Raw genomic sequence first — 27,908 nt, forward strand, 5'->3', positions numbered from 1 at the left:
GGAGAGACCCACGGCCCCCCCTGGGTGCTGGGGTACACGTGCAAGAGGGGTGCACGGGGAGGTCCGTGCTCCAGGGGTGCACAGGCAGGGTTGCACGGAGAGGTCTCTGGTCCAGGGGTGTATGTGCGAGGGTGCACGGAGAGGTCCTGGGTGCAGGGCTGCGTGTGCAGGAGGTCCCCGGCTGTGGAGGTGTCCGGGCAGGGGTGCGCAGGGAGGTCCCTGGTGCTGCTGCCCCTGTGCATCCCTGTACAGGGAAATCCCCGGTGCTGGTGTGCATGTACATCCCTGCACGGCGAGGTCTGCGGTGCTGGGGTGCACGGGAAGGTTCTTGGTGCAGGGGTTCTCGTGCAGGAGGTGCCTGGTTGCAGGGGTGCACATGCAGGGGTGCATGGGGAGGTGCCTGGTGCTGGGGTGCTGGTGCAAGGGTGCACATGCAGGGGTGCACGTGCAGGGGTGCACTGAGAGATCCCTGGTGCTGGAATGCACATGCAGGGGTCCGGAGGGAGATCTCTGATGCTGGTGTGCACATGCAGAGTTGCACGGGGAGGTTCTGGTGCTGGTGTGCACGTACAAGGGTGCATAAGGAGATTCATGGTGCTGGTCTGCACACACAGGGGCGCACGGTGAGATCCCCGGTGCTGGGACGTACGTGCAGTTGTGCACGGGGAGGTCCTTGTCGCAGGGGTGCACGTGCAGGGGTGTACGGGGAGGTCCCTGATGCTGGTGCAAGGGTGCGTAAGGATGCGCAAAGAAATCAGTTGTGGCAGTTTGCATGTGCGAGGGCGCGTAGGGAGATTCCTGGTGGGGTCTGCACACACACGCGGATGCACGGGGAGATCCCTGGTGCTCGTTGCACGTGCAGGGGTGCACGGGGAGATCGGTAGTGCCACTGCTCACCTGCACCCTTGCACGGGGAGATCCCAGGTGCTGGGGTCCACGTGCAGGGGTGCTAGATGCGGTGTGCTCTGTGTGCAGGGGTGCACAGAGACATCGGTGCTCCTGGTGTGCACAGCCAGCGATGCACAGGGACGGTGTGCAGGGCTGCACCGTCACCGTGTCTGCATCGCACGGGCCGTTCTGCATTTCTGGGCAGCCTGCCTGCACGCTGCCTGCATGCATGCACAGGGCTTCATGCCTGGTCTTTTCCGTGCAAAATCGCACGCCTCCGAAGCTTCTGCTTGGAGGAGGGGGCCTCCATCGTCTGATCTGTTCGTGCAGGGGAAGCAGCAGGTCGGCAACTCTGAGATGTGCACGTACGTGGTTGGTACCCTCCTGCCAAACTCCGCTGGGATGGAGGCTCAAAACTTCCTGGGTCATGTTGCTGCGGCGTTAGTCCGTCATTGCAAGGGTTAGGGGATTTAGAGCCTTTCCCAGGGATATTTCCGAAGTGGGAGGTCTCCCGTGGATGCAGAGCCCTATGTGATGGGAGGGACCAGAGAGGTGACGTGCCAAGGTCTCCCCTTGCTGTGACTTTGTTGCTGAGCTCCATCGCCCGTGTGGCACAGGCAGGTCCCGATGGGGCAGTTCCCGCAGCTTTGGAGCTGCAGCAGGGAATTCTCCTAAATTCAGGGTGGAGGAGGTGGTGCTGTCACATGAAGGGAAGATACAGCTGGGCAACATTGGGGTTTGATCTGTATGGTTTCTTCCCCTTCTCCCAGGGCTTTTCCCTGGAAAATGGGAGAGGAGACTTCCTTCCTGCCAGCCTTCCATTCCTTCCATCCATCTCCATCCATATATATCTCTCTATCTACCCATCTCCATCCACCCATCTCCATCCATCCATCCATCCATCTATCCATCCATCCATCCATCTCCACCCATCTCCAACCATCTCCATCCATCTCCTCCCATCTCTATCCCTCTCCATCCCTCTCCATCCATCTCCATCCACCCATCCGGCCATCCCCTCTCCACCGATCCCTCCTCCTCCTATCTCCACCACCCATCCCCACCACCCATCCAAGACAACAGGCCCCACTAACTATACAGGCATGATTTTCAGAGTGGGCATCATCCATCTTCCAGGACATCTCCTCCTGAAGGCATCAAGCCCAGCTTGCACAGACAGAACCCACTAAAGCAAATATATTGCGATTTCCACCATGGTGTTTCTAGGCCAGGATGTGTCCGGAGAAGAAAAATCAGCCACTTCCACCCCCTCTCCCTCAACGTGGCTCTTTTTAAAGCTCTGATGGTTGGTCCCCGTGGGGCTGTTTCTCTGGGCTCCCTCGGTTTCCATGGAGAGGATGGGTGAGGAATTTCAAAGGGAATGGCTCCAGTAAATGAACTCTTCTCTAAAAATAGCGTGTTTGCTTTTGGGTCTTTGGGAACTGCGGCCCGGCCAATGGGAGGGAGAACGAAAATCAGTATCTGGGTAAAAATATTCCAGTAACTCGCTCTTCGTGCAAACTCCCGTTGGAGCTGCTCAGCTTCCAGGGAATGGGGGGCTGGTCCCAGTCTGCCCAGTTCCTGCCCGCACTGGTACCAGTTGCTCCGTGGCCACCATTACTGGTTGCAGAGGGGGGTTGTCCCCAAGCTGCATGTCCCCCTGTGCCTTATATAGATTATTTTAAGTTGAATCCCTTTAACTTGAGGGCTGAAAGGCTTGATGCCAGGAACATGGTGGGCTTGTGTGACCACCATGACCTGCCACGTCCCAGAGCCCCTGGACATGTCCCCTTTTGGGAACGAGGGGATGGCCGCCACCACCTTCCACCCCACCGGTGACATCCAAGACACCAATGAACCTCACTAGGACACCTCTGCGTGGCTGTGCTGGGAAAAAGACATCTGTGGTAGTGTCCACCACCAGGTTTCCTCTGGAGGAGCCACCATCCCGACGTGGGCATCGCCACCACCAGGTCCCCTCCAGAGAAGCCACCATCCTGACATGGGGACGGCCACCACCAGGACCCCTCCAGAGGAACCACCATCCCAACATGGGGACACCAGCATCCCCACATGGTTCCTGGGGCTGGAGAACGTTTCCTCGGCGGTGCCGTGGAGTTGCTATTTGTGACCGTCTGTTCCCGAGCCCTCCGGTACTCTCCAAAAAAAACAAGAAGGGAGTTGTTTGCATGGGAAGATTGGCATCTCCAAGCCCGGGATATGGTTTCCTGCTTTTTTTAGCTGGAGTAGCAGCAGACTCGTTGGCCTGCCCTGATTTGGCATCCTTCTTCTTGCTTTTTTTTTGGAAGGGTTTCATCCTGACCCCTCGGCAGAAACGCCGTCGCTAGCGGTAGGGGATCGGGTTTGGTCCTTTATTTTCTTTTTGGTTGCCCAAAACCCCGGTGAGATGGGATGTAGATGGCTCAGAGCCTCAGTAAGCGGAGAGGGGACTCGTCCCTTGGTCATCCGAACCCAGCGCAGGTCAGTAGACGCTGAAACGCCCTTTTTTCGCCCCCACCCTGCCCCGGGGTGCCGCCGTGACAATGACATGGCAGGGAAGGCGTCACCTCTCGCCTCGCCGTGATGTGACGTGGGATGTGGGCGTTTCTGGCGAAGTCCGTGGTCCCCCCCCTTACTGGCTCCCTGCCGCCCCGGTTGCAGCCATGCTGGGCAAGGGGACCCACTGAGCATGGGGTGCTGTGGGGCTGCGTGTCTGCGGGGCATGGGTGATGCTGGGGATGGAGGCTGGCATGGGCACAAAGGGGGTCTTCTGGGAGTTGTACCTAGGCTGCTGCCAAGGGCATGGATTCGGGCGAGGGGGGCATGAGAAGGACCAGGGCAGGGGCAGAGCATGGGCTGTTCAGGGCTCCTGGCTCCGGTATGTCCACCACCTCCTGGGTGCCCATGGACTCCTGGGTGTCCATCAGCTCCTGGATGCTTGTGGATTTGAGGGTGCCCATGAACTCGTGGTACTTGTTGGATCCTGGGAATCCATCAACTCCTGCATTCCCATGCATTCTGGGTGCCCATTGACTTCTGGGTGCCCATGGACTCTGGGGTGCCTGTTGGATGGTGGCCATCCATCAGTTCTTGGGTGCCCATGGACTCTGGATGCCCATAAGCTCCTGGTTTCTGTTGACTCCTGGATGCTTGTGGATTTGTGGGTGCCCATGGACTCCTGGTACCTATTGGATCCTGGGCATCCATCAGCTCCTGGGTGCCTACGGGATGCCCATTAGCTTCTGGGTGCCCATGCACTCCTGGGTGTCTGTTGGCTCCTGGGTGCCCAACAGCTCTTGGGTGCCTGTAAGCTCCTTGGTGCTGCCAGGTCCTTGTGCCCATCAGCTCCTGGTTGCCCATGGACTGCAGGGTAGTTCCTGGGCATCCATCGGCTTCTGACCATCCATCAACTCTTGTGTACCCTTTGGCTCCTGGATACCTCTTGGTTTCTGGTGCCCCTGGAATTCTGGGTCCACACGGAGGCCTGGATGCCCATCAGCTCCAGATGCCCATCAGTTCCTGGGTGCCCAGTGCCTCCTGGATACCTTTTGGCTTTTGAGTACCCATCGGCTCCTGGGTACCAGTCAGCTCCTGGTGCCCATCAGTTCTTGGGTGCCCTTTGGCTCTTGGTTGCCCAGTGACTCCTGGCCTCCATCACCCCCTGGGTGCCAGGCCAGCACCCTCTTGGGTACCCCAAGTTTGCTTGCACCCCCCTCACCTGGATCCACACCCCATGCCACCAGGCACCCAGGACACCTCCTACCCACGTGTGCCAGGCTGGCACCAGCATCAATGACAAGGGGTACCAGCACTGGGCACCCTTCTCCTCCCTGGCTTCCCTCTCCCCCCAAAATCCCAATAACTTGCTTTTGAGGTGCCGCGGGATGCGCCAGCAGCGGAGGATGCTGGTGGGGGATCCAGGGATGCTGGCAAGTCGGGGGGGTGGCATTCCCCCTCTCCCAGTGGGTGCAGGGCCAAGCGTACTGGGAGGCGGTGGAGAAGGAGCCGGGGGGGGGGGGCGGAGAAGAGCGCAGCTGACCTCAGCATCTGGAAAGCTGCGCTCTTGGGCCGCGGCCTGCGTGCCGAAAACCGGAGGCAAAAAAAACCTTCCATATTTGGTGAAAGCTGCTCTAGGGCTCGGCAAAAGCTGGCCAGCAAGCCCCCCGCCGCACCCTGGACGGCGACGACATGAGTTTTGCAAGGGCTCTGCAAATGCGCCGGCGGATGGATGGTAGCAGCGGGGTGGGGGGTGGGGGGGTAAATCGGGGTGATCATCGCAGATCGGGTGGGAGGGGGGCATGGGAAGGGGGGACACCCACGGGGTGCTGCCAGTAGCGGAGGGAGGGTGCCCTGAGATGCGCCAGCAAGACCCTGAGCGTCATTTGGGGGGGGGGGGGAGGAGGGAACCCCTTGCACCCTGGCTCTGGTAATGCAAATGCTGATTTCAAGTGAAAATCCCATGGGAAAAGCCTTGCGACGCATTTGGAGGATGAATTTTTGTTGCTCTGGGAAATGAACCTCCCGCCGTCTCTCTGCTCCCCATCCCACTGGGACCAGTCCCTGTGCTGCTGCTCACCAGGACAGCACCGGGATGCCCAGCATCCTTCCACCCTGCCCTGAAAAAATTGCTCCGACTCCTTTATTTTTTATTCCTGGTTTTTTCTCACACTTAAAAAGCAGAATTACAGCCAGGCCGTGTCCTCCCGGGATGAATCACCGCAGCCGAGAAGTCAAAGAAGGGAAAACAACTGAATTCTCGGCACATCAGTTTGGGGCTGGAGCCACCCTCCTCCTCCTCCTCTTCCTCCCCATCCTGGAGGCGGTTGTGCTGCTGGGTTTCTCCATGGGAGCATCCCTGAACAAATCAAGGCTCCTCTGCGAGCTGGGAGCCTGGGAAAAACCACGACCGAGGGAAAAGCAAACATCTCTAGCCCCAGGACTGCGAATAAACACGGGAGTATTATTAGTAACCGAAGCGGAGCTGAATCAGAGCTGCTGATTTATGCTCTTATTTCCTTTCAAGAAGTTACGCTTTGGAAAGTGGCTTGGACTTTTCTTACCCGTGGGAGAAGAGCGAGCGGCTGGGCGGGAAGGGGACGTGATGCTGTCCGGCGTCAGCCTGGCTTGGGCACAGCCCCTCTCCTGCGGCACAGGTCCTTGTGTTCCCCCGGGACGTGGTGGGTGGTTTCTCCAGGACACAGGGCCTGGTGGTCCCAGGGATGGAGAGGGCTGGTACCCAGGAATGGGATGACTGATGTTCAGGGATGAGGAGACTGGTACCAGGGATGGAGATGATTGGTACCCAGGGAGGGGGTGACACGCTCTGGGAAGAAGGTGACTGGTACCCAGGGATGGAGGTGACTGGTACCCAGGGAAGGAGGTGGCTGGTACCCAGGGATGGCTGTGGCTGATGCCCAGGGATGGCAGTGGTTGGTACCCAGGGATGGGGTGACATGCCCCAGAAAGGAGGTGACTGGTACCCAGGGATGGAAGTTACTGGTACCAGGGACGGTGGTGGCTGGTACCAGGGATGGAAATGACTGGTACCCAGGGATGGCGGTGGTTGGTACCCAGGGATGTGGTGACTGGTGCCCAGTGATGGAGATGACTGGTGCCCGGGGACGGGGTGAGCAGTGCCCAGCAATGGAGGTGACTTGTGCCCAGGGATGGTGATGGCTGATACCATGGATGCGGTGACTGGTATCTAGGGATAGAGCGACATGCCCAGGGATGCAGTGACTGGTATTCAGGGATGGGGAGTGCTAGTACCAGGGATGGGAGTTACTGATGCCCAGGGATGGAGGTGGTCGGTACCCAAGGATGCCAGGGGCTGGTGCCCAGGGATGGCAGTGGCTGGTATCCAGCAAAGCAAGGTCTTACCCTGTCTGGTGGCTGCTGTCCCTCCACCCGCGTGGCACAGAGCCGTGTGGGACCTACGGCTGAGCATCATTTATTCCAAGGCAAAGGTTGGATGGGTTTGCCTTGAAAGCCCTACAAAACCCAATCAACCCTCCTGCTTAAAAACATCCCGAGAGGAGATAATGGGATTTTTCCAAGCTATTTTCCTGCCAGAAACTGAGAAATTGAGGAAATACAGAATTGGATGTAATAGCATGATCCTATCTTGGATAATAGTGCCAGTCAGGGGCTTTTCCGGCTGTGTGACCAAGTTTTACATGTCGGGATGATGCCGTTTGCTGCGGAGGTGTTTGCTCGTCACGTTGGGATGGATAGAAGAGGGTCCAGTTTTGTTTCTGAGTCTTTTTTTTCCAGGGTTTTTGTAGAAATACAGCCAAGGGCACATTAAAATTGTTAAGCTTGGGCGTTCGCCATGCACTGTGGGCTCCCTGGGGCAGGGGACTGTCCCCATGGGCCAGGGGCTCCCACTATGTCCCAGCTCCCTCTAGTGGGATCTGCCCCGGGAAGGAGTATCCCAGGAAAGAAAAGGTGCAGAAATCCCAGTTCCCCCCAGTTTCTTCCAAAGTGGGAACGAGGGTCTCGAGGAGGTATTGAGATTCAGGCTGCTCCTAGCACAACCCTACTACAAGACCCTAGAGAATCCCCCACACCCCCCAGCAGTACAGCACATGGGGAGCCAGCAGCGGGGACAAGCTGTAACGAGGGAAAACCAACTTGTATTTATTTATTAAAATTTTGGCACATTTTGGAGGGGTGGGAATAATTTTGCTCAAAGCAGGGCTAGCTCCTCCTTCGGCAGCTGCCGGAAGGATGAGCTGGGAAGGCCCCAAGTGGCAAATCCCACTCCCAAAATGGTCTGAAACAGATTTTTTCCTAAAGCCATTTTTTTTTCCCCCAAAGTGAGGTCTCATGGTCAAAATCCCTGCTACAGCTCATCCAGCATATGGCTGAGCCCTGGCACAACTCGTTACACCGCTGACCTCGGAGAAATGCTGCGTGTTGCAGGTCTGGGAAGGGAATTTTGGGGTGAAATGCTGTCTCCGGGGATACGGAGATCCCTCCTCCCACGGGATGTGATTTTAGCATCCCAGCCGGGTGGTGACAGCGCGTGTGACACCCGCCCGCGCGTCCCTGTGTTTCAGTGGCCCAGTTCCCACCAGCAGCGGGATTGGAGGGGAGTCCTCAGGGTGGCTGCAATCGGCATCATTACATGCACTGATGTGTGCACAGTCTCAGCTTGGGTTCAAGGGCTGGAGGTTGCCGTCATGGCTGGGATTCTTCAAGGATTGTACATCCTTGCTCTCCCTTTTCCCTAACCCCCCATTTTTCTTCAAAAAATGAAGTTTTTGGGACTCTCCTCCATCGATGCCACTTTGTTTGCAGGGGGTGGAGGCAGGACAGGATTTGCCAGGTCCTTTTTTTAATATTTGAAGATGTTTTAAAATCCTTGGGGATGCTCAAGCTCCTCCTGCATTGCTACAGTTGGGCAGGGAAAAGCAAAATGATGGATTTGCACCCGGATTTTTTATTAAAAAATAAAATAGAGCAGCCTAGGAGAGCTCCCGTTCTTTGGTGGGAGGCCAAGTGGGATTGGGGGGTTGTATTTCCAATGCTGGAGGGAAAAACTGGGGGAAAACCCCCTCTCCGAGCCCCCCATCCTGGATTTGGGGTTCTGCTGAATCACCCCCCAAATCCCCAGTGCCGGATCCGTTCCATCTGCGGGTGTTCGGGGGCATCCTTGCGACACTGGCACAAGTCTTTGGGATGGGGGATGAACCCCTTGGTTCTGTCCCAAGGGATAGGGATGCTTTTCCTGGGAGTGTTTGGGTTTTTTTGGGGGACGAAACACCCAGGTTGCAAAAAAAAAAAAAAAAAAAAAAAAAAGCGAGTCCGAAAGGAAATCTAAAGGTGTTTACAAAGAGCCGCGCTGCTAAAAATAACTGGCTCATATTTTAGACGGCCCTAAAAATAGGCAGCGCTGTTGGAGTGGCCAAACACTCCCAGGAATTTCCTGTGGGCTGCGGGCCGCACGCAGGGGGGTCCAGGCTCGGCGGCCGGCGGGGACGGCCGGCATCTCTCCTGCTTTTTCTTTCCTGGGTGATGGCGAGATGACCTCCATTGGGCCCCCGAATGCACAGTGGGATCCAGCCTGGCTCCTTCCCCAGTCCGGGCAGCAACGGGCTTAACCCTTCTCCATCCATCTTTCCTCCCTGATAACATCCGAAGAGGTTGGGTGGCTTTGAGAGAGGTTTTTAAACCCATTGGAGGAAAGCTCAACCTTAATAGTAGACACCGGAGAATCTACATGCGAAGCTACTGCGGGAAGATGCTGCGTTAAATGAAGGGATGGATTCAAGGGTGGCAGTTGGGGAATGGGAAGGATGCTCTGCGGATGGATGGATCTCCTGCTCGCTCCGGGGACAGGCGATCCCGTGGGAGGGCTCCAGGGAGTTACTGCAGGCGGAGCAGCCGGGTCACCGTCGCGGCGTCGCGGCGTCGCAGCGTCGCAGGCCAGCTGGGGCTGGGGTTGCCATTTAAATGAGGCAGGGATTGCAAGAGGAATGAGTTTGGGTTTGCAACCCAGATGGATCAAGGATTGTAATGCGGATGGGCCCAGCGTTGCAACCCTGATGGGTCTGGGATTGCAGCAGGAATGGGTTTGGGATTGCAAACCAGATGGATCGGGGATTGGAACCCAAACGAACCTGGGATTGCGACCCAGATGGACCCGGGATTGCAAACCGAGTGGGTCTGGAATTGCAATCCGCATGGGTCTGGGATTGCAAGCTGGATAGGTCTAGAATTGCAATGCAGATGAGCCCGGGGTTGCAGCCCAAATGGGTCTAGGACTGGAAACCAGATGGGTCTGGGATTGCAACCCAAAAAACCCCAGGGATTACAACAGAAATGGGTCTGGGATGGGAAACCAGATGGCTCTGGGATTGCAACCCAAAGAAAACGGGGATTACAACAGAAATGGGACTGGGATAGGAAACCAGATGGGTCTGGGATTGCAACCCAAAGAAAACAGGGATTACAACAGAAATGGGTGTGGGATTGGATCCTAGAAAAGCCCAGGACTGCAACCCAGATGGGTCCAGGATTGCAACACAGGTGGACCTGGGAGAGCAACTGAGATGGGTTTGGGATCGCAGCCCCAGAGAGTCTGGGATTGGAACCCAAAAAGGCCCAGGACTGCAGCCCAGGTGGGTCTGGGATTGCAACCTAAATGGGTCTGGGATTACAACAGGAATGGGTCTGGGACGACCGTGGTGCTGCAGAAGGAGTTGCAGGAGCTGCTGCCTTGCAAACAGCCTCATTAGCCCTAACGCAATTAGCCGTACCGGGTGCAGCGCAGGCACCCATCGTGCACCGGCCGGGTGCTGCGGGTCCCTCCTCCCTGATCCCAGTGCCAGGGTGTATTTAAAGCTGCTGCAGCTCCCCTCTCATTATATGCACCAAGTTGGCCGTTCTCTGCCGTGCACTGTGGGGAGGGGGCCGGGGGGGTGTGGGATGGGTGTTATGCACCCATCCTGCCCCCCCCCAGCTCCCTGCCCGGGGTAGGATGCTCATCATCCTCATTACCAAGAGGAAATTTACTGGCTGCAATGGGAGGACGCAGCCCTGCTGCACGCTGTTGCTGTGGAAACGGGGTGAGCGGCTAATTAGATTTAATTAACGAAGCAGGAGGGGAGTGTTACAAACAGATCAGGGCAGGGTGCATCACCCGGCAAGCAGGGATGTGGGTGCTGAGGTGCTGATGTAGGGACAGTGTGTGGGGGGAGCTGGCTTGCTCCGTGCCTCAGTTTCCCTGTCTGCAAGGTCGGGGAGGGGGACACGGTACCCGGAACCCCCTCCCACATTGTTGGGGATGGAGACCCCAAGGATGCTGAGCACCCCAACCCAGCATCATCTCTGCACTCCCCCTCCCCAAAAATCACAAACCCCAAGAAAGCATCGTCCGTCTTCCCCCAATACAGCATCCTCCTCGGTCAAAGCCTCTCCAACAGCATCCCCCCCGGCAGGATTGGGCCCTGCCTGCATCCGCGCGTGTGTGTCTGTGTGTGTGGGCACGGCTCTGCCTCCATCGCCGATTGCTCTCGCCTGCCCGTGCCTCGGTAGCACCCGGGGCCGGGGACCCGCGTGCCGCCACGGACGCAGGCGCACGCATCCTGCAGCCGCTCTGCGGGAGGGTTTTTTTTTTAATTATATATATATATATCTATATACACACACACAGAACCCTATTGATATAAATAGCTCCTCTATTTTCTTTCCCTCCTTGCTGCATCCCAGTGCAGCGTTCTGGCTATTTTAAAGGGGGGACCTGGGGGCATATATATATATATATATATATATAATTTTTTTTATTCCTTGGGCCGCGTGGGACGGACCGACCCCCGGGACCCGCATGCTGCAGATGGTGAGGACTCTGGCGCAGTTCACCATCGCGCTGGAGGACATGCGAGACATCGGGGATGGCATCGATGCGGCCTTCGCCTCCTCCGGGCTCGGTGGGGCTGCCGAGGAGCTGCCGGAGAAGGGTTGCGGCAGTCGCGGTGGTACCGAGGTGATGGGAAAAGGGATGGGGGGATGTGGGGGGTGTCCTGGGAATGGAGGAGATGGGGGGTTCTGGTGGGATGGGGGGGGTGTTCAGATTGGGGGGGGTGTGCATGGATGCGTCATGTTTGGACACGTGTGCGCCCAGCAGAACCCGGCACCTGCGGGGTCTGGACCGCGATTGCCGTGGCAACGGTGCCTCCATCCTCATCCTCAGCTCGCCACCCCCGGGCTTCTCTGGATCGTGGGGAGGGGGGGATGCTCCCATGCGGGAAGGGTGATGGGGGGGCTGGAGCCATCGCTGCGCCCCCCCCCCCCCCCCCCCCCCCGTGCTGATTTACACCGCGGAGGCGTCGGCTGGTGGAGAAATGCCCCAATTCCCATCGTGGCGGGGGCTGATCCCGAGGGTGCTGAGCATCTCGGGAGAGGCAGGATGAGGCCGGGGTGCGGTGGGGGTGTCCCCCATCTGCTGATGGAGACCGAAGCAGCATCGGCCCCACAGGGGAGAGGCTTTGCTGGGGTAAGGGATGCAGTGGGGTGCATCCTGCTCGTGCCTGGGTACCGCTTTGCCCTGCCAGGATGGTGCATTACCCCCAGCTCCTGCTCATCCCAGCAGGAATTTTTCCCCTGCCGGGATAATACTGCTGCTGTACCGGTGGAAAAACATCCCCTTGCCAACAGCTGGGCCTCATCCTGCATCTCCCCACTGCTGCAAATCTCCAGCTGCCGGTGCTGAGCCTGTTGAGCTCACCGATCTGGCCTTTTGCTTCGGTCCCGAGCTGGGATGGCTCCGGAAAATGCCGGGAGCATCATATTGAGGCAGGGAACTACAAGCTGTGTGAGGGTTGGGGAAACTGAGGCGGGGGGGCGGGGGGAGGTGCTCTGTACCCGTAATGTCCGTCCTCTGGTGGCTGCCCTTCAACCCATAATTACAATAAATTAATCCGGCAGTGAGAGTGTTAATAAACCTTCAGGCAGTAATGAATTGGGGAGGTCTCAGCCAGTGTCCCCGAGGACTCCAGCATCACTGTGTTGGGGGGGGGGGGGGGGGCAGATTTGGACCCGTCACCGTAATATTTGGCTCTAGAGAGCAGTTTCCTCCTTGCTTGGCTGAAAAGGCCGATAGCAGCTTGGTGGGAGAGTGGGGAAACTGAGGCACGGTTCTGTTCTCGAGCACCGAGCAGGATCTGGCCAGGATCTCTCCCCATTGCTCCCTGGGGGAGTCGGTGGCCTTCATCCATGATGAGGATGGTTGAGCTAAAGCTTCCTCCTGTGGTTGCAGAGCAGCTTCGCAGCAGACGTATCCTCACTGGGAGCAGTGAGGGGGGACACAGCCCCATGTGGCCGGGGGACATGGGCTCATCCCACAAGGAAATGGGGGGGACAGAGGTTCGGTGGCTCCAGCAGCCCCCCATAGAGGCAGCGGGTCAGGGGAACCTGCTCCTGGCGTGCTGTGGTGGTCAGGTGAGACATCTCTGCACCCAGGACCTTTGGAGGATCCTTTTCCTTGGGGCCTTTGGGGCATCCCTGCACCCACAGCGTTTGGGGTGTCCAAATGTGTCTTAGGGGTGTCTGAGCATCCAGGATCTTTGGGGTGTCCCTGCACCCACAGCTTGGGGTGTCTCTGCACCAAGGGCCTTTGGACAGTCTCCATGAACAGGACCATTGCAGTCTCCATACCCAGCACCTTGGAGCATCTCCTTTCGTAGGGCCGGTGGAGGGTCTCCGCACCCAAAACATTTGGGGTGTCTCACATCCAGGGTCTCTGGAGAGTCTATGCGTGCAAAACTTTTGGGGTATCTCTGCACCTAGTGTCACTGGAGCACCACCGCATGCAAAACTTTGGGGATATCTCTGAACCCAGGGCCCTTGGAGCATTTCTAGACCCAAAACTTTTGGGGTGTCTCACACCCAGAGACTCTGGAGCATATCCACACACAAAACTTTTGGGGTATCTCTTCCCTCGAGGTCTCTGGAGCATCTCTGCACCCAAAACTTGTGGGGCATCTCTTCACCCAGGGCTTTCAGAGCACCTCCACGTGCAAAACTTTTGGGGTGTCTCTGCACCCAAGGCCCTTGCAGCATCTCTGCACCCAAAACATTGGGGTGTCACTGTACCCAGCACCTTTGTAGTACTTCCACACCCAGAACTTTTGGGGTATCAGTGCACAAAGGGCCTTTGGAGCATCCGTGCACCCAAAACTTTTGGGGTGTCTCACACCCTGGGCTCTGGAGCATCTCGCCCCCAAGCTGAGCTGCAGGGGCGTCCCCCCGGGTGCTGCATGTGAGGGGGGTCTTTGAGCCCCACAGGCAAGAAGACCCCAACCCATCCGCTTCCCAAGGCTGTCGGACCATCCCACACCACCACCTCCCCGTGCCCCCCACCACCCCATTAATCCCCCTCCTGCGGGGCCACAGCCCAGTGCCGGGGTGCCCAGGGTGCCGGGCGGGAGGCGAATTCCTACGGGACTGCTCCGAGTGGAGCCGCCGGAGAGACGGAGGGCTCCGGGACCGACCCATGTAGGGCTGTGAGATCCAGGGCGGGCTCCTGACGCGGCCGCGGAGGAAACCAGGCGTCTCTGTGCGCTCGGTGTCATGTACTTCCTAATCCTCCCGGATTCCTCCATCGGGGTGGAGAGGGAGCGGAGGGGAGCTGGACGCCAGCCGGGCTCCTCCGGCGTTCAGCCTCCCCGGCAAGCCCCTGCGCCGGCACCGACACCGACACCCGCCACGTAGCTCCCCTCCGTCGTGTCACCCCAAAACTCATCTTGTCTTTCTTTCCATCCGGGCAGGACATGAGGAAACACGTCATCATGACACTGCTGGACACGGAACAGTCCTACGTGGAGTCCTTGCGCACCTTGATGCAGGTAACGCGGCACAGCCAGGGACGTGACACCCCAAACCATGTCACGGCGTGACTGTCCCTTGCTTGTCACCGTCCCCGGGACCCCGAGTCGGACCCCCAGCTGCGGGGGTGGATTGGGGTTGGGTGGCAGTGGGGATGTTGGGGACAGCAGGACCGGAGGTGGGAGCAGCGTGGCAATAGCGTCAAGAACGGGTTGTGGGGGTCACCTCTGTGCCCCCAAATCAAGCCCATAATATTCCTGGTGGGTTGTCACCTGGCAGGTATTGTGTCCCTGAGCCCCTTCCCTCGCTTGCTCCCCAAAAGCTCTTCCTCATGTTGCACCCCCTCTCCTGGGCCATTGCAGATGGCCATTCCATGATGGGGGACCCCTTACACCCCCCGTTCCCATGTCCCCCCATTCTGTGCTCAGTGTCATCACCTGCAGCCATGGGCCAAGGGTTTTCCTTGGTCCTTTTTTTACTGAGCTGGTTCCAATAACCCCCCTGGAGCAGCCTGGCCGGAGGGTCCACCCCACATTTCAGATGTTAATGAAGGTGTTTCGGAAGGTTAATGGTGGTCAACGCCCTGGAGACCAGGTCACATGGTGTAGGTGTGGGTTGTCCAACCACATCGCTGAAGGTGGAAACGCCAAAAAAATCAGAGCTCTGCAGTGCCTGTAGGACATCTGCTGGGCATGTCCATGAGGGCATGGAGCTCCCAACATGCCAACACCCAGCCGGGCTTTTCCCATAAATCCCCTGCAAAGATGCCCCTGTGGTGGGCCCAGATGTGCTCTGCCAGATGTTGCTGCAGGAGGGAAGGACCATTCGAGGCTGCTCCTAGTGCAGATGTTGGCTTGGAGGGGTGAGAGGACCCTGGCTCTGGGACTTCTTTTGGGGAAAGCTGTATGGAGTTCAGGGTCGGGTGGTGTCCCTGCTGGTCTCAGCATGGACATAGGCTGTCCCATGGGCTGTGCCCTCCTCTGAGGTGGGACCGGAGGTTGGTTGAAGAGGACAGCCGCGCTAGGGCTCACTGGTTCCTCACTGGAGGGACTGGTTGGACACAGATGGGAGCCACGGGGCGTTAGTGCCTGAGCTCTTGTCCATGGGACACGTCCTGGCACAGTGCAACCTACGGGACGTGGTTTTCTGGGGGGCTGGTCACAGGGCTCTAGGTGCCCCCAGCTCAGCAGTGACAAGGTGCTTGGATCCGTGACGTGGCCCGGTGGCACAGAGCGTGGTGGGAGAAGGACCACCTTGGAGCATCATCTTCCAGCCAAGCCAGATGGTGCATGGGCAAGCCCTGCCTGCTCTCCCTCTATGCCGAGGCGGGGGCTGTCTCCGTGCTCTTCTTCCCCATCTGGTTCTTGCTCCCCCAGTTTTGTGGTGGGTGGGATGCATGGCACAGCCCAGCCCAGCTCCTGCTGGAGGTGTTAGCCACCAGAGCACAAATGAAGTGTGTGCCTCAGGAAGGAGCCTCAGGAAGGATTTGGCCCTTCTAACTTGGATCTCCACAAGATACCCATCATCAGCTTGAGGAACCTTATCCTTGGGGGATGATTCCTCCTTTGCCAGCTTGGATGGAGATGTCCAAAGCTGCTCGAGGTGGGTCCTGTCCTCACCGCTCAGCTCCATGGTCGTCCCAATGTCCTGAAGGACACCAGCACCCCATACCAGTCAGACTGAGGAGGCGGCAAGGCTTGAGAAAGACCTTCCTCATCCTGCATCCCTTGCAAATCCAGCTTTCCCGTTCCCAGGGGCACGGCTCGTCTCCGCAGCTCTGCCCCACAGTGGGAGGAAAGGGATTTTGTGGCAGAGCAGCCCACCCAGCCTTGCAGAGGACCTGCTTTTCCTCCTGGCCCTGAGCATCACTCATTGGCCATTGCCCAAGAGATGGGCAAAGTGGTCCAGGACTTGATCCAGTGCATCCACCCTGCTGATTCCAGCCCCTCCTGGTCCCAAACATCCTAAATCCCACCAGGAACGTACCAGCTTTTGGATCCCATGGTCGTGCTGCCATGGTTTTTCAGCTAGGTCAGGCTCTGTAGCAGATGGAGGTGACCAAGGCTCATCACAGAAAAGCTTTGGAGCCTCTCAAGGCCGTGGCTGGGGGACAGAGGACGCTGTGCTTTGGGGGTTCCTCGTGCAGACCTGTTCCGCTCCCCACACTGCCGTGGGGATGCACTGGGTGGGATGGGAGTCAGGGAGGCTGGGGTGCAAAACCTGCTGGGACCCAGTGGTGTCTGGTCCTTCTGGTGGGTCCCACAACCCAACGTTCACCGGGGGAACGCTCTGCTGCAGGATGCCACCGATCCCCGTATTTACACGGGTTGAAAAATTCATACTGGGAGGGGGTGGGAAAAGAAATCTATGGGGACTCCGATGCCTTTGCTTCCCCGCAGGGTTACATGAAGCCGCTGAAGCAGCCGGAGAACTCGCTGCTGTGCGACCCATCGCTGGTGGACGAGATCTTCGACCAGATCCCTGAGCTGCTGGAGCACCACGAGCAGTTCCTGGAGCAGATCCACGACTGCGTGCAGAACTGGCATGAGAAGCAGAAAGTGGGCGACCTCCTCGTGCAGTCGGTAGGTCCTCGCTACCGGGGTGGATTTTTCCCCTGGGGGAACCCAGGCATGCCCGCTCTCCGGCACGGCCCCAGCGGGAGAAATTTCGGAGCAGGAGGCAAGGGAGTGATTAAAGGACAGGCCAAACGCGCCTGCGATGGAGAACAGGAGACGATCTCCAGGCCCGCGGTCTGCTTAGCGTAACGGCGGGGCGTTGCGGCGACCAGCTGGGTCTGCAGCTCGGCGTTTCTGCCTCGGGAGCAGAAATGTCAGGGCTGAAAAATCGAAGGGGGCGGGCGGCGGGTGAGCCCTCCCCGCGCCAGCCCAGAGCCAGGATTAACCCTTGGGGCAGCTCCTCTCAGGCGTGCCCAGGAGGTCCATGCTGGACCTATCCCCTTTTCCCCCCCTTCCAGTTCTCCAAGGATGTGCTGGTGAACATCTACTCCGCCTACATCGATAACTTCCTCAACGCCAAGGATGCTGTCAGGATCGCCAAGGAAGCCCGGCCGGCGTTCATGAAGTTCCTGGAGGTGGGTCCTGGTTCCTCCCTCCCCATAGGTGCTGGCCAAGGTCCAGAGTCACTTGCAAAGCTGCTGGTGGGGCAGGGTGGGGTTAATGGGAGTAAACTGGTAACCTATGGTCAGACTGGGAGTTTTCACCCCTCCCTCCCCCTTCTTCTTGGTTTTATTGCAAAGAGACTAGGTTGGGGTGAACCAGAGTCACGCCGGATGGTGTAAGAAGGAGTCACCCCGACCCCAAACGGGTGTTGCTCCAGGTCCATGGGCTGGTGGGGTGCTGGGTCCCTGCTGGGTCCCACCTAATGGGGCCATCCTTGCCCCCCGCCGGTGTTTTGCAGCAAAGCATGCGGGAGAACAAGGAGAAGCAGGCTCTGTCCGACCTGATGATCAAGCCGGTGCAGAGGATCCCGCGATACGAGCTGCTGGTGAAGGTGGGTGCGGGCAGTCGGGTGCAGGCAGGAGGCCATCTGTGCCGTGCAGGCAGCAGGTGAGACCATGGTGCCTCCTCACCTCCGCAGAACGGGAGCTTTTAGGGGTCTCACGTCTCTCCTGGCCCCTTTTCCCATCCCATGACACAAAGCTGGTGTCCCCAGGCGTGCACGTGGCTCTGCCTTCCTGGGGATGGTCACTCCGAGGACTGTCACCCCGCTGACCCCCCCAGCGTGTCCCTACGGGTATGCAGTCCCCTTCCCCTCTATCTTTCTGCTGGGAGGTTGGACATTGCGGTGCCATTTTGGGACTGGTCACGCTGCCACCCCTTCTGTGCCTCGGTTTCCCTGTGCCAAGGTCACTCTCCCTGGCGCTGAGGCTGGTGGGGATGCGCTTTTGTAGAATCACAGGATGGTTTGGGTTGGAAAGGACCTTCAAAGATCATCTAGTGCAACCCTCCTGCCACGAGCAGGGACATCTTCCACTAGATCAGGTTGCTCAAAGCCCCGTCCAACCTCACCTTGAACACTTCAGGTGATGAATTTCGGGAGTCCGTGCAAGGTGATGATGTGCTCTCAGGAGCTGGTGGCTTCTTTAGAGGTGGCAAAGACCAGGCTGGTGGTGGCCAAAGCTCAAGGCTTGGTCTCTTTGCAAAACCTTTCCTGCATGGGGCTGGTTTCCATCCCCAGCAGCCAGAGCAGCGCAGTAGGGGCTTTCGCTTGGGGGGTGTCACGGCACGGCCGATGCCCAGGCTTCACCCATGGTGACATCCCAATGTGTCCCCGTGGTAGGACCTGCTGAAGCACACGCCAGAGGACCACCCCGACCACCCTTTCCTCATCGACGCCCAGCGCAACATCAAGCAAGTGGCCGAGAGGATCAACAAGGGCATGAAGAGTGCGGAGGAGGTGGAGAGGAATGCCCGGATCGTGCAGGAGATTGAGTCCCACATCGAAGGGATGGAGGACGTACGTACAGGGGTCTTACACGGGGTCGGTCTTTCCTTCCCTCCAAATTGGCACCATTTCTGCTCTTTCTGGGTCACCCCAGGCTGAGCCATTTGTTTTCTCCTCCGGGTCATTCTTTCCCCATCATCACTTGGCTTTGGTGGGCTCCGGGGGGTTTGGAAAGGGGCTGGCGTGCCTGTTCAGAGCCGGGGCCGGGGGGCCGCAGGGGCAGGGACAGTGCCCATGAGGGTCCCCCCCACCGGGGGTCCCCGCTCATAAGCCTCCTTGTCCCCACAGCTCCAGGCCCCGCTCCGTAGGTTCCTGCGCCAGGAGATGGTCGTGGAAGTGGTAAGAGCGGCGTGGTCCCTTGTCACCATCAGGGCCATGGGACCGCACACCAGATGGGGCAGTGGGAGGCTGTGATTGCGGGTCGTGGGATGCCTGTGTGCCCATGGAAGGCTACAGATGGCTGGCTGGAAGCTGCATCCAGGGTTCTTCACTGAGAGGGTGGTCGGTGCCTGGAACAGGCTCCCCAGGGAAGCGGTCAAGGCACCACGGCTGTCAGAGTTCAAGGAGTGTCTGGACGACGCTCTTAGTCATATAGTTTAGTGTTAGGTAGTCCTGCGAGGAGCAGGGAGTCGGACTCGATGATCCTTATGGGTCCCTTCCAACTCGAGATAGTCTATGATTCTATAAGGATGGAAGGATGGATGGATGGATGGCAGGTTGGACAGATGGATGGATTGGTGGACAGAAGGATGGATGGATGGATGGATGGATGAATGGATGGAAAAAACAGACAGATGGAAGGTGCATGGAAGGATGGAAGGATGGATGAAGGGTTGGATGGAAGAATGGATGAAGGGTCGGATGGAAGAATGGATGAATGGATGGATCAATGACAGATCGATGGGGACAATATAAAATTCCCCAAGTGCAGGGGAAGATAAGATGGGTTTGGGAGCAGGCAGGAGGCAGGGAGATTGCACAGCAGCCCCGGGCCAGGTGGAGACCGTGGGGGTCCTGATGAGCCCATGCCTGATGTTCCCATGGCCCTGGTGCTTCCCTGAGAGTGGGACCCCGTGGCTTTGCCTGCATGGCCGTGGGACCCACGTCCCCTTCCACCCTCGCGAGGATCCATCCCACCCCGCAGCCTCCCTATGCCAAGGCCGCGCATGGGGAAACTGAGGCAGGGACCACTCCCAGCGCCGGCAGCTGGGGGGCCAGACATTAACCCCTTGGTGTCTCCCACCACTCCGCAGAAGGCGGTGGGTGGGAAGAAGGACCGTTCCTTCTTCCTCTTCACGGACCTGCTGGTCTGCACCACCTTGAAGCGCAAGTCGGGCTCCCTCCGCCGCAGCTCCATGAGCCTGTGAGTACCACCTGGGGAGCACCCACCAGGATTAACCCGTGGCGTTAGGGATGTCCTCGCTGGCTGGGCTGGCTTTAGGGTGCTGGGGGCATGGGTGCAGCTCAGCCATCCCCCCACAACCTCACAGGTATACGGCGGCCAGTGTGATTGACACTGCCAGCAAGTACAAACTGCTCTGGAAGCTGCCGCTGGAGGACGTGGACATCGTCAAAGGTCTGTCACTGCCTGCTGGAGTGTCCCATCCCACCCCACCCCAAAAGTCATCGTTCACCCCTGGCTGGTGGGGACAAGGTTCCCCTGTGCTGTGCAGGGGAGGAAGGGGTTAATGCCACCCACCTATCCCCACACAGGTGCCTCACAAGCCACCAACCGGGAGAGCATCCAGAAAAGCATCTGCCGCCTGGATGAAGACCTCAGCACGTTGGGGCAAGTCAGCAAGCTGTCGGAGACCCTCAGCTTCCCCCACCAGGTATGGGGATGATGGCCCTGATGCTGTCCCCTGGCCGGACGCATTCCCCGCAGGACCGACCGGGGTGTCCTCAGTGGGAGGGAGAACCCGTGGAAGGGCTGGTGGCCATGAGCGTCCTCTAAGGGCCCAGATGCCACCAGCCCCAAAGCCACGATGGGGTTGGCTGGGGCAGCCTCTGAAGGATGCTTGGAGATGGATGGGAGCATCATCATGCCCATGGCTGGTGGTGGCCTGTCCCCAAGAGCTGAAGCGTTGTCCCTGTCCCCAGAGCCTGGACGACGTGATCAAGGACCTGATGGCCGCCATCCACCGGGAGTTGGCGGAGAAGCAATCCCTGTCCTTCAGCATGGCCTTCCCCCCCAACAAGGTAGAGCTCAGCACTACCAAAGCCGACGGCACCGAGTCCTTCATCTTTGAGTTCCCCAACCCCGACGCCCGGCTCGGCTTTGAGCAAGCCTTCGAGGATGCCAAGAAAAAGCTGGGTAACACCAGGGACCGGGGAGGTGGATGCGGGTGGTGGGCTCAGCATCACAACCCCACTTTGGTAGACCCCTTTCCTCCATCACTTCATCTTCCAATTTGATTTTCCCAGCTTCCAGCAAAAATTGCCTGGACCCGGAGTTCCTCAAGGCCATCCCCATCATGAAGACACGGAGCGGGATGCAGGTACTTGGAGGCTGGGTTCAAGCATCCCACAGGAGCTGCGGTCCTCTCCATCCCGGTGGGCTTACCGCTGGATGCCGAGAGCTCCTGCGTCATTCCCGAATGACCCAACTCTTCCCGTCTTTTGCTCCCTTGCAGTTTTCTTGTGCTTCTCCCAGCCACGGCAGCCCGGAAAGCTCCCACGAGGTTTGGGTTTGCAACAGCGATGGTTACGTGGGGCAGGTTTGTTTGCTCAGCATCCGTAAGGAGCCCACGGTGGAGGCGTGCATTGCCGTCTGCTCTGCCAGGATCCTCTGCATCGCCTCCGTGCCCGGTCTCAAGCGGGCATATAGGTAGGACATTCCCACCGGCACCGCGAAGCCGGCGGGCATGGGGCGATGCTGGAGCTGCTTCTTTCCCCCCTCCCCTCGTCGCGGCAGGGAGCGTGCCGAGCCGGTGGGCAGCCCCTCCTCGGAGCCGATGCCGGCGCAGCCGGAGGATGCGGGGCCGCAGCCGTGCCTGCACATCTCCATCTCGGGTTCGTCGCTGGAGCTCTCGGAGCCCGTCGATGGTGGCAACAGGGAGCTGGTGCCCTTTGATAGCGATGACACGGATGACGAGTCCTCGCCCAGTCCCTCGGGGACGCTGCAGAGCCAAGCCAGCCACTCCACCATCTCCTCCAGCTTCGGCAGTGAGTCCTCCCCTGCCCCTGCTTAGCGAAAAAAACACTTTTTTGCCCCCAAATGATGTGCAGCTCCGTTGTTTTGGCTGCTCTGCCTTGCATTCCTTGGGGAAATCTGCAGGTGGAGGCTTTTGAGGCAAGAAAGTCCTGGGAAAAGAGATGTTGGGGGGCATCAGCCCAACACCGTGGTGCTGGGATGGGGCTGGTGGTTTTGGGTGAAATCTGGTGGGTTTGGGGGCTCAGCATCCCTATATCCTCCCCTGGGCTTGGCATCGCAAGGGGACCCACGGTCTCTTCCCCATCACTTTGGTGGGTGTCGGGTGGTCCTGATCTGACCCATTCCTTCCTCCTCCTCCTCCTCTTCCTCCTCTGCAGATGAAGAGATCTCGAGCTGCAAGGAGGCAACGGCAGAGACGACGAGCTCAGAGGAAGAGCAAGAACCCGGCTTCATGCCCATCACCGGCACCTACAGCCAAAACCGGCACGGCGAGAGCCCCACTGACGGGCGAGCCCTGCGCCGCTCCAGCCGCGGCTCCTTCACCCGGGGCAGCCTCGAGGACCTCCTCAGCCTTGACCCTGAAGCCCATCAGAGCTCCATGTGGTTGGGCACCGAGGATGGCTGGTACGTCCCCAGGATGGGGGGACACATACGTGGGGTGGACCTCCATCCCAGGCGAGACTCAGGCTTTGCTCTTCTCCCACAGCATCCATGTGTACCAGTCCTCGGACAACATCCGTAACAGGAAGAACAGCATGAAGATGCAACACGCCGCTGCCGTCATGTGCATCTTGTAAGCGGGGAAGGGGGATTTTCAGCTCTGCGATGTCCGTAGCAGGGTGGTTTGGGGTGGCTGAGCCGAGCTCTGCAGCCAGTTGTCAAAGGGTTTTTTCTTCCCGCAGGTACTTGGATAACCAGGTTTTCGTGTCGTTGGCCAACGGGGAGCTTGTTGTCTACCAGCGGGAGGCAGGTGAGGCCGGATCGGGTACATCAAAAGGCACTGGCGGGGTTAAATGCAGCCCCAAAGTGGTGGCTGGTGGGTGGGTGGTTTGGGCAGCCCCAAGGGAGGGATGCTGGTGACTACCCTGCCTCCATGGGAATGGAAGGGACGTCCCTCAAGGGATGCTGGAGACCCCAAAATCAGAGCCAGCTGGAGGTTTGCATCCTCCTCCTGGTCCCTGCCTGCCGCTGGCATCCCCTGGGGACATCAGCCGATCTCCCCTCTAACGGGGGACCTGAAGACGGGCATCTCCAGCCATCACATCCCATCAGCCAGGTTTTTTTGGGGGATGCTTGAATGACCCACCCCACTCCCACCACCCTCACAGGCCGCTTCTGGGACCCCCAAAACTCCAAGTCCCTGTCCCTGGGCTCACCGGGGAGCCCCATCACCAAGATGGTGGCAGTGGCGGGGAAGCTCTGGTGCGGCTGCCAAAACCGAGTCATCGTCCTCAACACCACCACGTTGGCGCAAGAGGTACCGCGGGCGATGGCAGGAGGTCGGGGCGGGGGGGGGCTGGGGGAGACGGCAATGGGCATCGGTGGCATCACTGGTGGCATCTCTATGTCTGTGTCACCCGCAGCACACGCTCCAGGTGGGACAGGACAGCGGGCGCAGCGTCACCTGCATGGTGAGCGCGGGGACCGGCGTGTGGGTCGCGCTGCAGAGCAGCGCCCAGGTCCGGCTTTACCACGCCACCAGCTACGAGCAGTTGGCTGAAGCTGATATCACCCCCCCGGTACACAAGATGCTCGCCGGTAAGTCCCACCGGTGGCAGGTCACCGGTGGGTGCCCATCGCTGTCTCCAGTGGGTACCCATGCCCATCATCCGCCTTGAAAATGAGATGTCCTGCAGCATCCAGTGCTGGGATATTTAATATCTCCTGCATCCCGGCCAGCTTCGGGGAAGGAAACCGGACTTGTTGCGCTCATGGGGTTCATCCTCGGTGTTAGGCAGCTGCATAATCCCACGGGGTAATAGGGCAGCCCCTGGGCAGATGGATAATCTCATGGAAAAACAGGGAATCCCAAGTGGCTGCATAATCCCACACAGAAATTGGGCAGCACCTGGGCATCAGCATAATCCCTCAAGGTCCTAGGGCATCCCCCGGGTGGCTTCATAATCCCACGCAGGAATAAGGCACCCCTGGGCATGTCTATAATCCCACGCAGAAACAAGGCAACCCCTGGGCATCAGCATAATCCCACAGGGTAATAGGGAATCCCATGGATGGCTTCATAATCCCACACAGGAATAGGGCAGCCCCTGGGCGGCTGCATAATCCCACATGGAAATAGGGCACCCCTGGGCATATGCATAATCCCATGCAGAAATAGGGCAGCCTCTGGGTATCTGCATAATCCCATAACCAGGCAGCCCGATCTGACAGCACCCTGGGCTGCCTTATACCAGCCAAGGGGGTTGTGGGGTCCCTTCCCCACGTCCCACGTGCCACAGACGGGAATGGAGACCGGTGGCATCGGCGGGGTTCGCAACCCCGTGCCAATCAGGGTAAAATGCTGACGGCGGGGATGCTCGACAGGCTCGGATGCCATTATCCGGCAGCACAAGGCAGCCTGCCTGCGGATCACGGCTCTCCTGGCGTGCAAGGACTTGCTGTGGATCGGGACCAGCGCCGGCGTGGTGCTGACCCTCGCCGTCTCGGCCAAGGCGGCCCCGGCGTTGGTGGGGCTCTCCCAGGGTCACACCGGCCACGTCCGCTTCCTCACCGCCATCGAGCTGCCCGACGGTTTCGACGTCCTCTTCCCATTGCCGAGGGAGACGGGTAGGTGGGATGACTGGGGGTGGGGACGACGATCCTGACCCGTTCCAGGAGGAGTGGATGTTTTTTTACGGGGCCGGGAATGCCGTCCCGCTGGCAGATAACTGGGAGTAGCCTTGAAATGCGGTCACTGGAGTCCCTGCTCCATCCTTGCCATGTTAAAATTAAGGTGGGGGGAAATTGGGTGCTAACCCCCTCCTCCAAGGCTTGGGGGATTGCTTGAGTGACCCCAAATTTCCCTGGGAGACCCTAATTCCCAGGGGGAAAAGCCAATGGAAAGCCACGTGCTGAGTCTCGGCCAAACTGGCCCCAAAGTTGGGGTGGGATGGGGAGGAGGTGATTTGGGAGGGGAGGAGATAGTAATTTGGGGGTGGGAGGAGCTAATTGGGGTGGGAGGGGCTATTGGGAAGGGAGTGGGGTTTTGGGGGGTCGAGATGTGGCACCTGGGAAAGTGGTGGTGTTGGTGGGAGGATGCTGGTGGGAGGATGCTGGGATAGCGCTGGTGGGAGGATGCTGGTGAGATGCTGCTGGTGCTGGGACGATGCTGGTGGGATGATGCTGGAATGATACTGGTGGGATGATGCTGGGACGATGCTGTTGGGATGATGCTGGGACTATGCTGGTGGGATGATGCTGTTGGGATGATGCTGGGATGATGCTGGTGGGATGATGCTGCTGGGATGATGCTGGGATGATGCTGGGATGATGCTGGTGGGATGATGCTGTTGGGATGATGCTGGGATGATGCTGGTGGGATGATGCTGGGATGATGCTGGTGGTGGGATGATGCTGGTGGTGAGATGATGCTGGTGGGATGATGCTGGTGGGATGATGCTGGGATGATGCTGGTGGGATGATGCTGGGATGACGCTGGTGGGATGATGCTGGAATGATGCTGGTGGGATGCTGGTGGGAGGACACCGGGATGCTGCTGCTGGGATGCTGCTGGGGAACAGGGGAACCCGGGGGAGGGGGTTGATCTGACAGTGTGCTGGGGTTCTGCACTTGGCAGGGGCCGAGAAGGCGAGCGAGGCAGAGAAGCGAGACCCATCGCGGCCCCGCGCCCCCGCCCTCACCCTCTCCAAACCCAAGATGCTGGTGATCAGCGGGGGGGACGGCTACGAGGATTTCCGCTTGACCAGCAGCAGCGAGACGGTGGGCCGGGACGACAGCACCAACCACCTCCTTCTCTGGAGAGCGTGAACGGCCGTGGACCCCCCCGGGGCCATCCCGGCGAGGAAAGGGGGGTGCTGACCCCCCTATATGCAGAGGGGGGGGGGGGTCCTGACAGCCCCCCCCTCCCCGTCACCCCCCGCCCCAGCGCCTCTCATCTCCAACCCGGCTGCTCTCTGTGTGCTCGGGGTTGGGGGGGATGAGCCCCGCTCCCTCCACCGTCCCCCCGGCCATCGCACCGGACTGGGGGGGGACACCCCCCACACACACCGCTTTCGGGGCGCGGAGAAGATGGGGAGGGGGGATACGTTCGCTTGGGAAGGCGCTAACGAAGGAGGAAAGCGTTAACGAGCATCCCTGGGGACCGGCCGGAGGATGCCGTACAGCCAGGAACCTGCCTCGCTCTCCGGTTTTTGTGTGTGCCTGCTTTTGGGGTGGAGGGGGGGGTGTCACCACGCTGTCACCCCCCTTTCCCCCGGGACCCCCGGCCACACCGCGGGACCACCCCAGGGACAATACGCCCGCGGTGTCCCCCCCGCCCCGGGCCTCCCGCTAACCCGCTCGCTCCATCGCCAGCACCCAGATAGCTCTGTTTGTTTGTTCGTTTGTTTTAAATATATATATATTATATATATATAAACATCCTTATTTATTTGGGGGAGGGGGTTGGGGGGGGGTCAGGCGCATCATCGCGTCGCTGCGGGATTAAAATCTTCCCGGTTCATCGCCCCGAGGCAGAGCTGGACCCCAGTGATGGAGCTGGGGGATACTGGTGGAGGGGGGAGCTGATGGGGGCAGGGGGGAAATTGGGGTGTCCCCCACCCATCTCTGTGATTCCCGTGGGATTTCACAGCCTGGGGAGTGGGATGAAGCCACCACCAACGTTCAAAGCATCTTCTGGATGAGAACAAGCATCTTCTTCGTGTTCCCTAGCCTGACACCAGGGATGTCCCCCCCGCCCCTAAATTGGGGTGACGGTGGTCGGGACCCTAAAAATGAGTTTTTCCTGGACCAACCTCCCCCATTTTCCCTTCCCTCCCCCCCCCCCCATTTTCCTGTTTACACCCCAGGGTCCAGGCGAGGCCGGTGCTCACAGACCTGGGCACCCGGTTGTCCCCACGGGAGAGGTGACAACCCCCACGGTGAGTGACGGGGATGTTGTCGTCCCACGTCCGTCCGTCCATCCTGGGAAGGGGCGGGGGGGGGGGGTGGTGGTGGGGGCGATGTTATAATTGGGATGTTGACGATATTTGGGGAAGGGAGGGGAGGGGAATTTCGGTCCCTTTGGGGGCTCCTTGTCATTAAAGGTCACCCGTGTCAGAACGAAGCCAGCGTGGTCTCGTCCTTCGCCTCGGGGGGGGTGACAGGGATGGGGTGAGGATGGGTGCAGCTGGGGGGGGGACATAGACACCCCCCACCCATCGGCCATCACCGGGGATGTCACCCGATGATGCCTGCTGTGATGAAGACTCTGGTGGGAGGAAGAAACCCTCAACCCAGGGATGATGCATGGACAAACAGCCGGAATGGGGGGCACCGTCCTGGGGACCACGTCACCCCAAAAGCAGCCCCTGGGGTGTACCGGGGGGGGGGGGAGGAGGAGGGAGCACCAGGCCTGACCGCAACGGGGGTGTCCCCAGTGTAGGAAAACTGTCCCCTGGGGAGGGGGTGAGGCCAAGATGGGGTTCGCTATAGGGCAGGTAGGAAAGCGGGGTGCAGCACCCATGGGTGCCCCCGCGGAGCGTGTGTGCGCATGTGTCCCCTCCCCAGGCAAAAAAAATCCTTATTTTAAAAAAAAATAATATTCCTCGGTAGGTAAAAAAACCTCGCAGCCATCTTATTTTCCCCTTTTCCCCCAAAAATCCCTCCGCGGTTAGGATGAAGCCCAGCACCCCAAAACCCCCCTCCCCCCCATCCTCCCCCCCCCACCCCGACCCTCCCGCAGTTCCCGTCGCGCCCGGCAGGTGGCGCTGTCCGCGCGGGGCCGGGGGCGGGGCCGGGGGCGGGGCCAACCACCGAGCGAGCGCGCAGCGCTGACGCGCGGAGGCGGGGCGAGGCGGGGAGAGGGCGGAGCGCCGCCGTGTGACGTCCAAGAAAAGGGGCGGGGCGTACGGGA

The 27,908-nt window shown here is 59.3% G+C and overlaps 1 protein-coding gene across 1 annotated transcript in view; it reads left to right on the top strand.

Annotated features, from left to right (window-relative positions):
- The window catches only part of ARHGEF17 (Rho guanine nucleotide exchange factor 17), a 34,346-nt gene extending 7,876 nt beyond the window's left edge, over window positions 1-26,470 (top strand). Inside the window, exons 2-21 of the mRNA XM_049822946.1 lie at window positions 14,160-14,237; window positions 16,617-16,799; window positions 17,192-17,308; window positions 17,635-17,727; window positions 18,517-18,693; window positions 18,970-19,020; window positions 19,935-20,044; window positions 20,172-20,257; window positions 20,395-20,513; window positions 20,782-20,995; window positions 21,106-21,179; window positions 21,315-21,508; window positions 21,596-21,846; window positions 22,213-22,459; window positions 22,542-22,628; window positions 22,738-22,805; window positions 23,164-23,312; window positions 23,419-23,593; window positions 24,380-24,622; window positions 25,632-26,470. Coding sequence (XP_049678903.1) covers window positions 14,160-14,237; window positions 16,617-16,799; window positions 17,192-17,308; window positions 17,635-17,727; window positions 18,517-18,693; window positions 18,970-19,020; window positions 19,935-20,044; window positions 20,172-20,257; window positions 20,395-20,513; window positions 20,782-20,995; window positions 21,106-21,179; window positions 21,315-21,508; window positions 21,596-21,846; window positions 22,213-22,459; window positions 22,542-22,628; window positions 22,738-22,805; window positions 23,164-23,312; window positions 23,419-23,593; window positions 24,380-24,622; window positions 25,632-25,822 — 2,907 coding nt within the window. The 3' untranslated portion in view covers window positions 25,823-26,470. The remainder of the gene's footprint in view (window positions 1-14,159; window positions 14,238-16,616; window positions 16,800-17,191; window positions 17,309-17,634; window positions 17,728-18,516; window positions 18,694-18,969; window positions 19,021-19,934; window positions 20,045-20,171; window positions 20,258-20,394; window positions 20,514-20,781; window positions 20,996-21,105; window positions 21,180-21,314; window positions 21,509-21,595; window positions 21,847-22,212; window positions 22,460-22,541; window positions 22,629-22,737; window positions 22,806-23,163; window positions 23,313-23,418; window positions 23,594-24,379; window positions 24,623-25,631) is intronic.
- Window positions 26,471-27,908: the final 1,438 nt, after the last annotated feature.

This window comes from Accipiter gentilis, chromosome 19 (assembly GCF_929443795.1).
Source record: "Accipiter gentilis chromosome 19, bAccGen1.1, whole genome shotgun sequence".
Taxonomy (NCBI): domain Eukaryota; kingdom Metazoa; phylum Chordata; class Aves; order Accipitriformes; family Accipitridae; genus Astur; species Astur gentilis.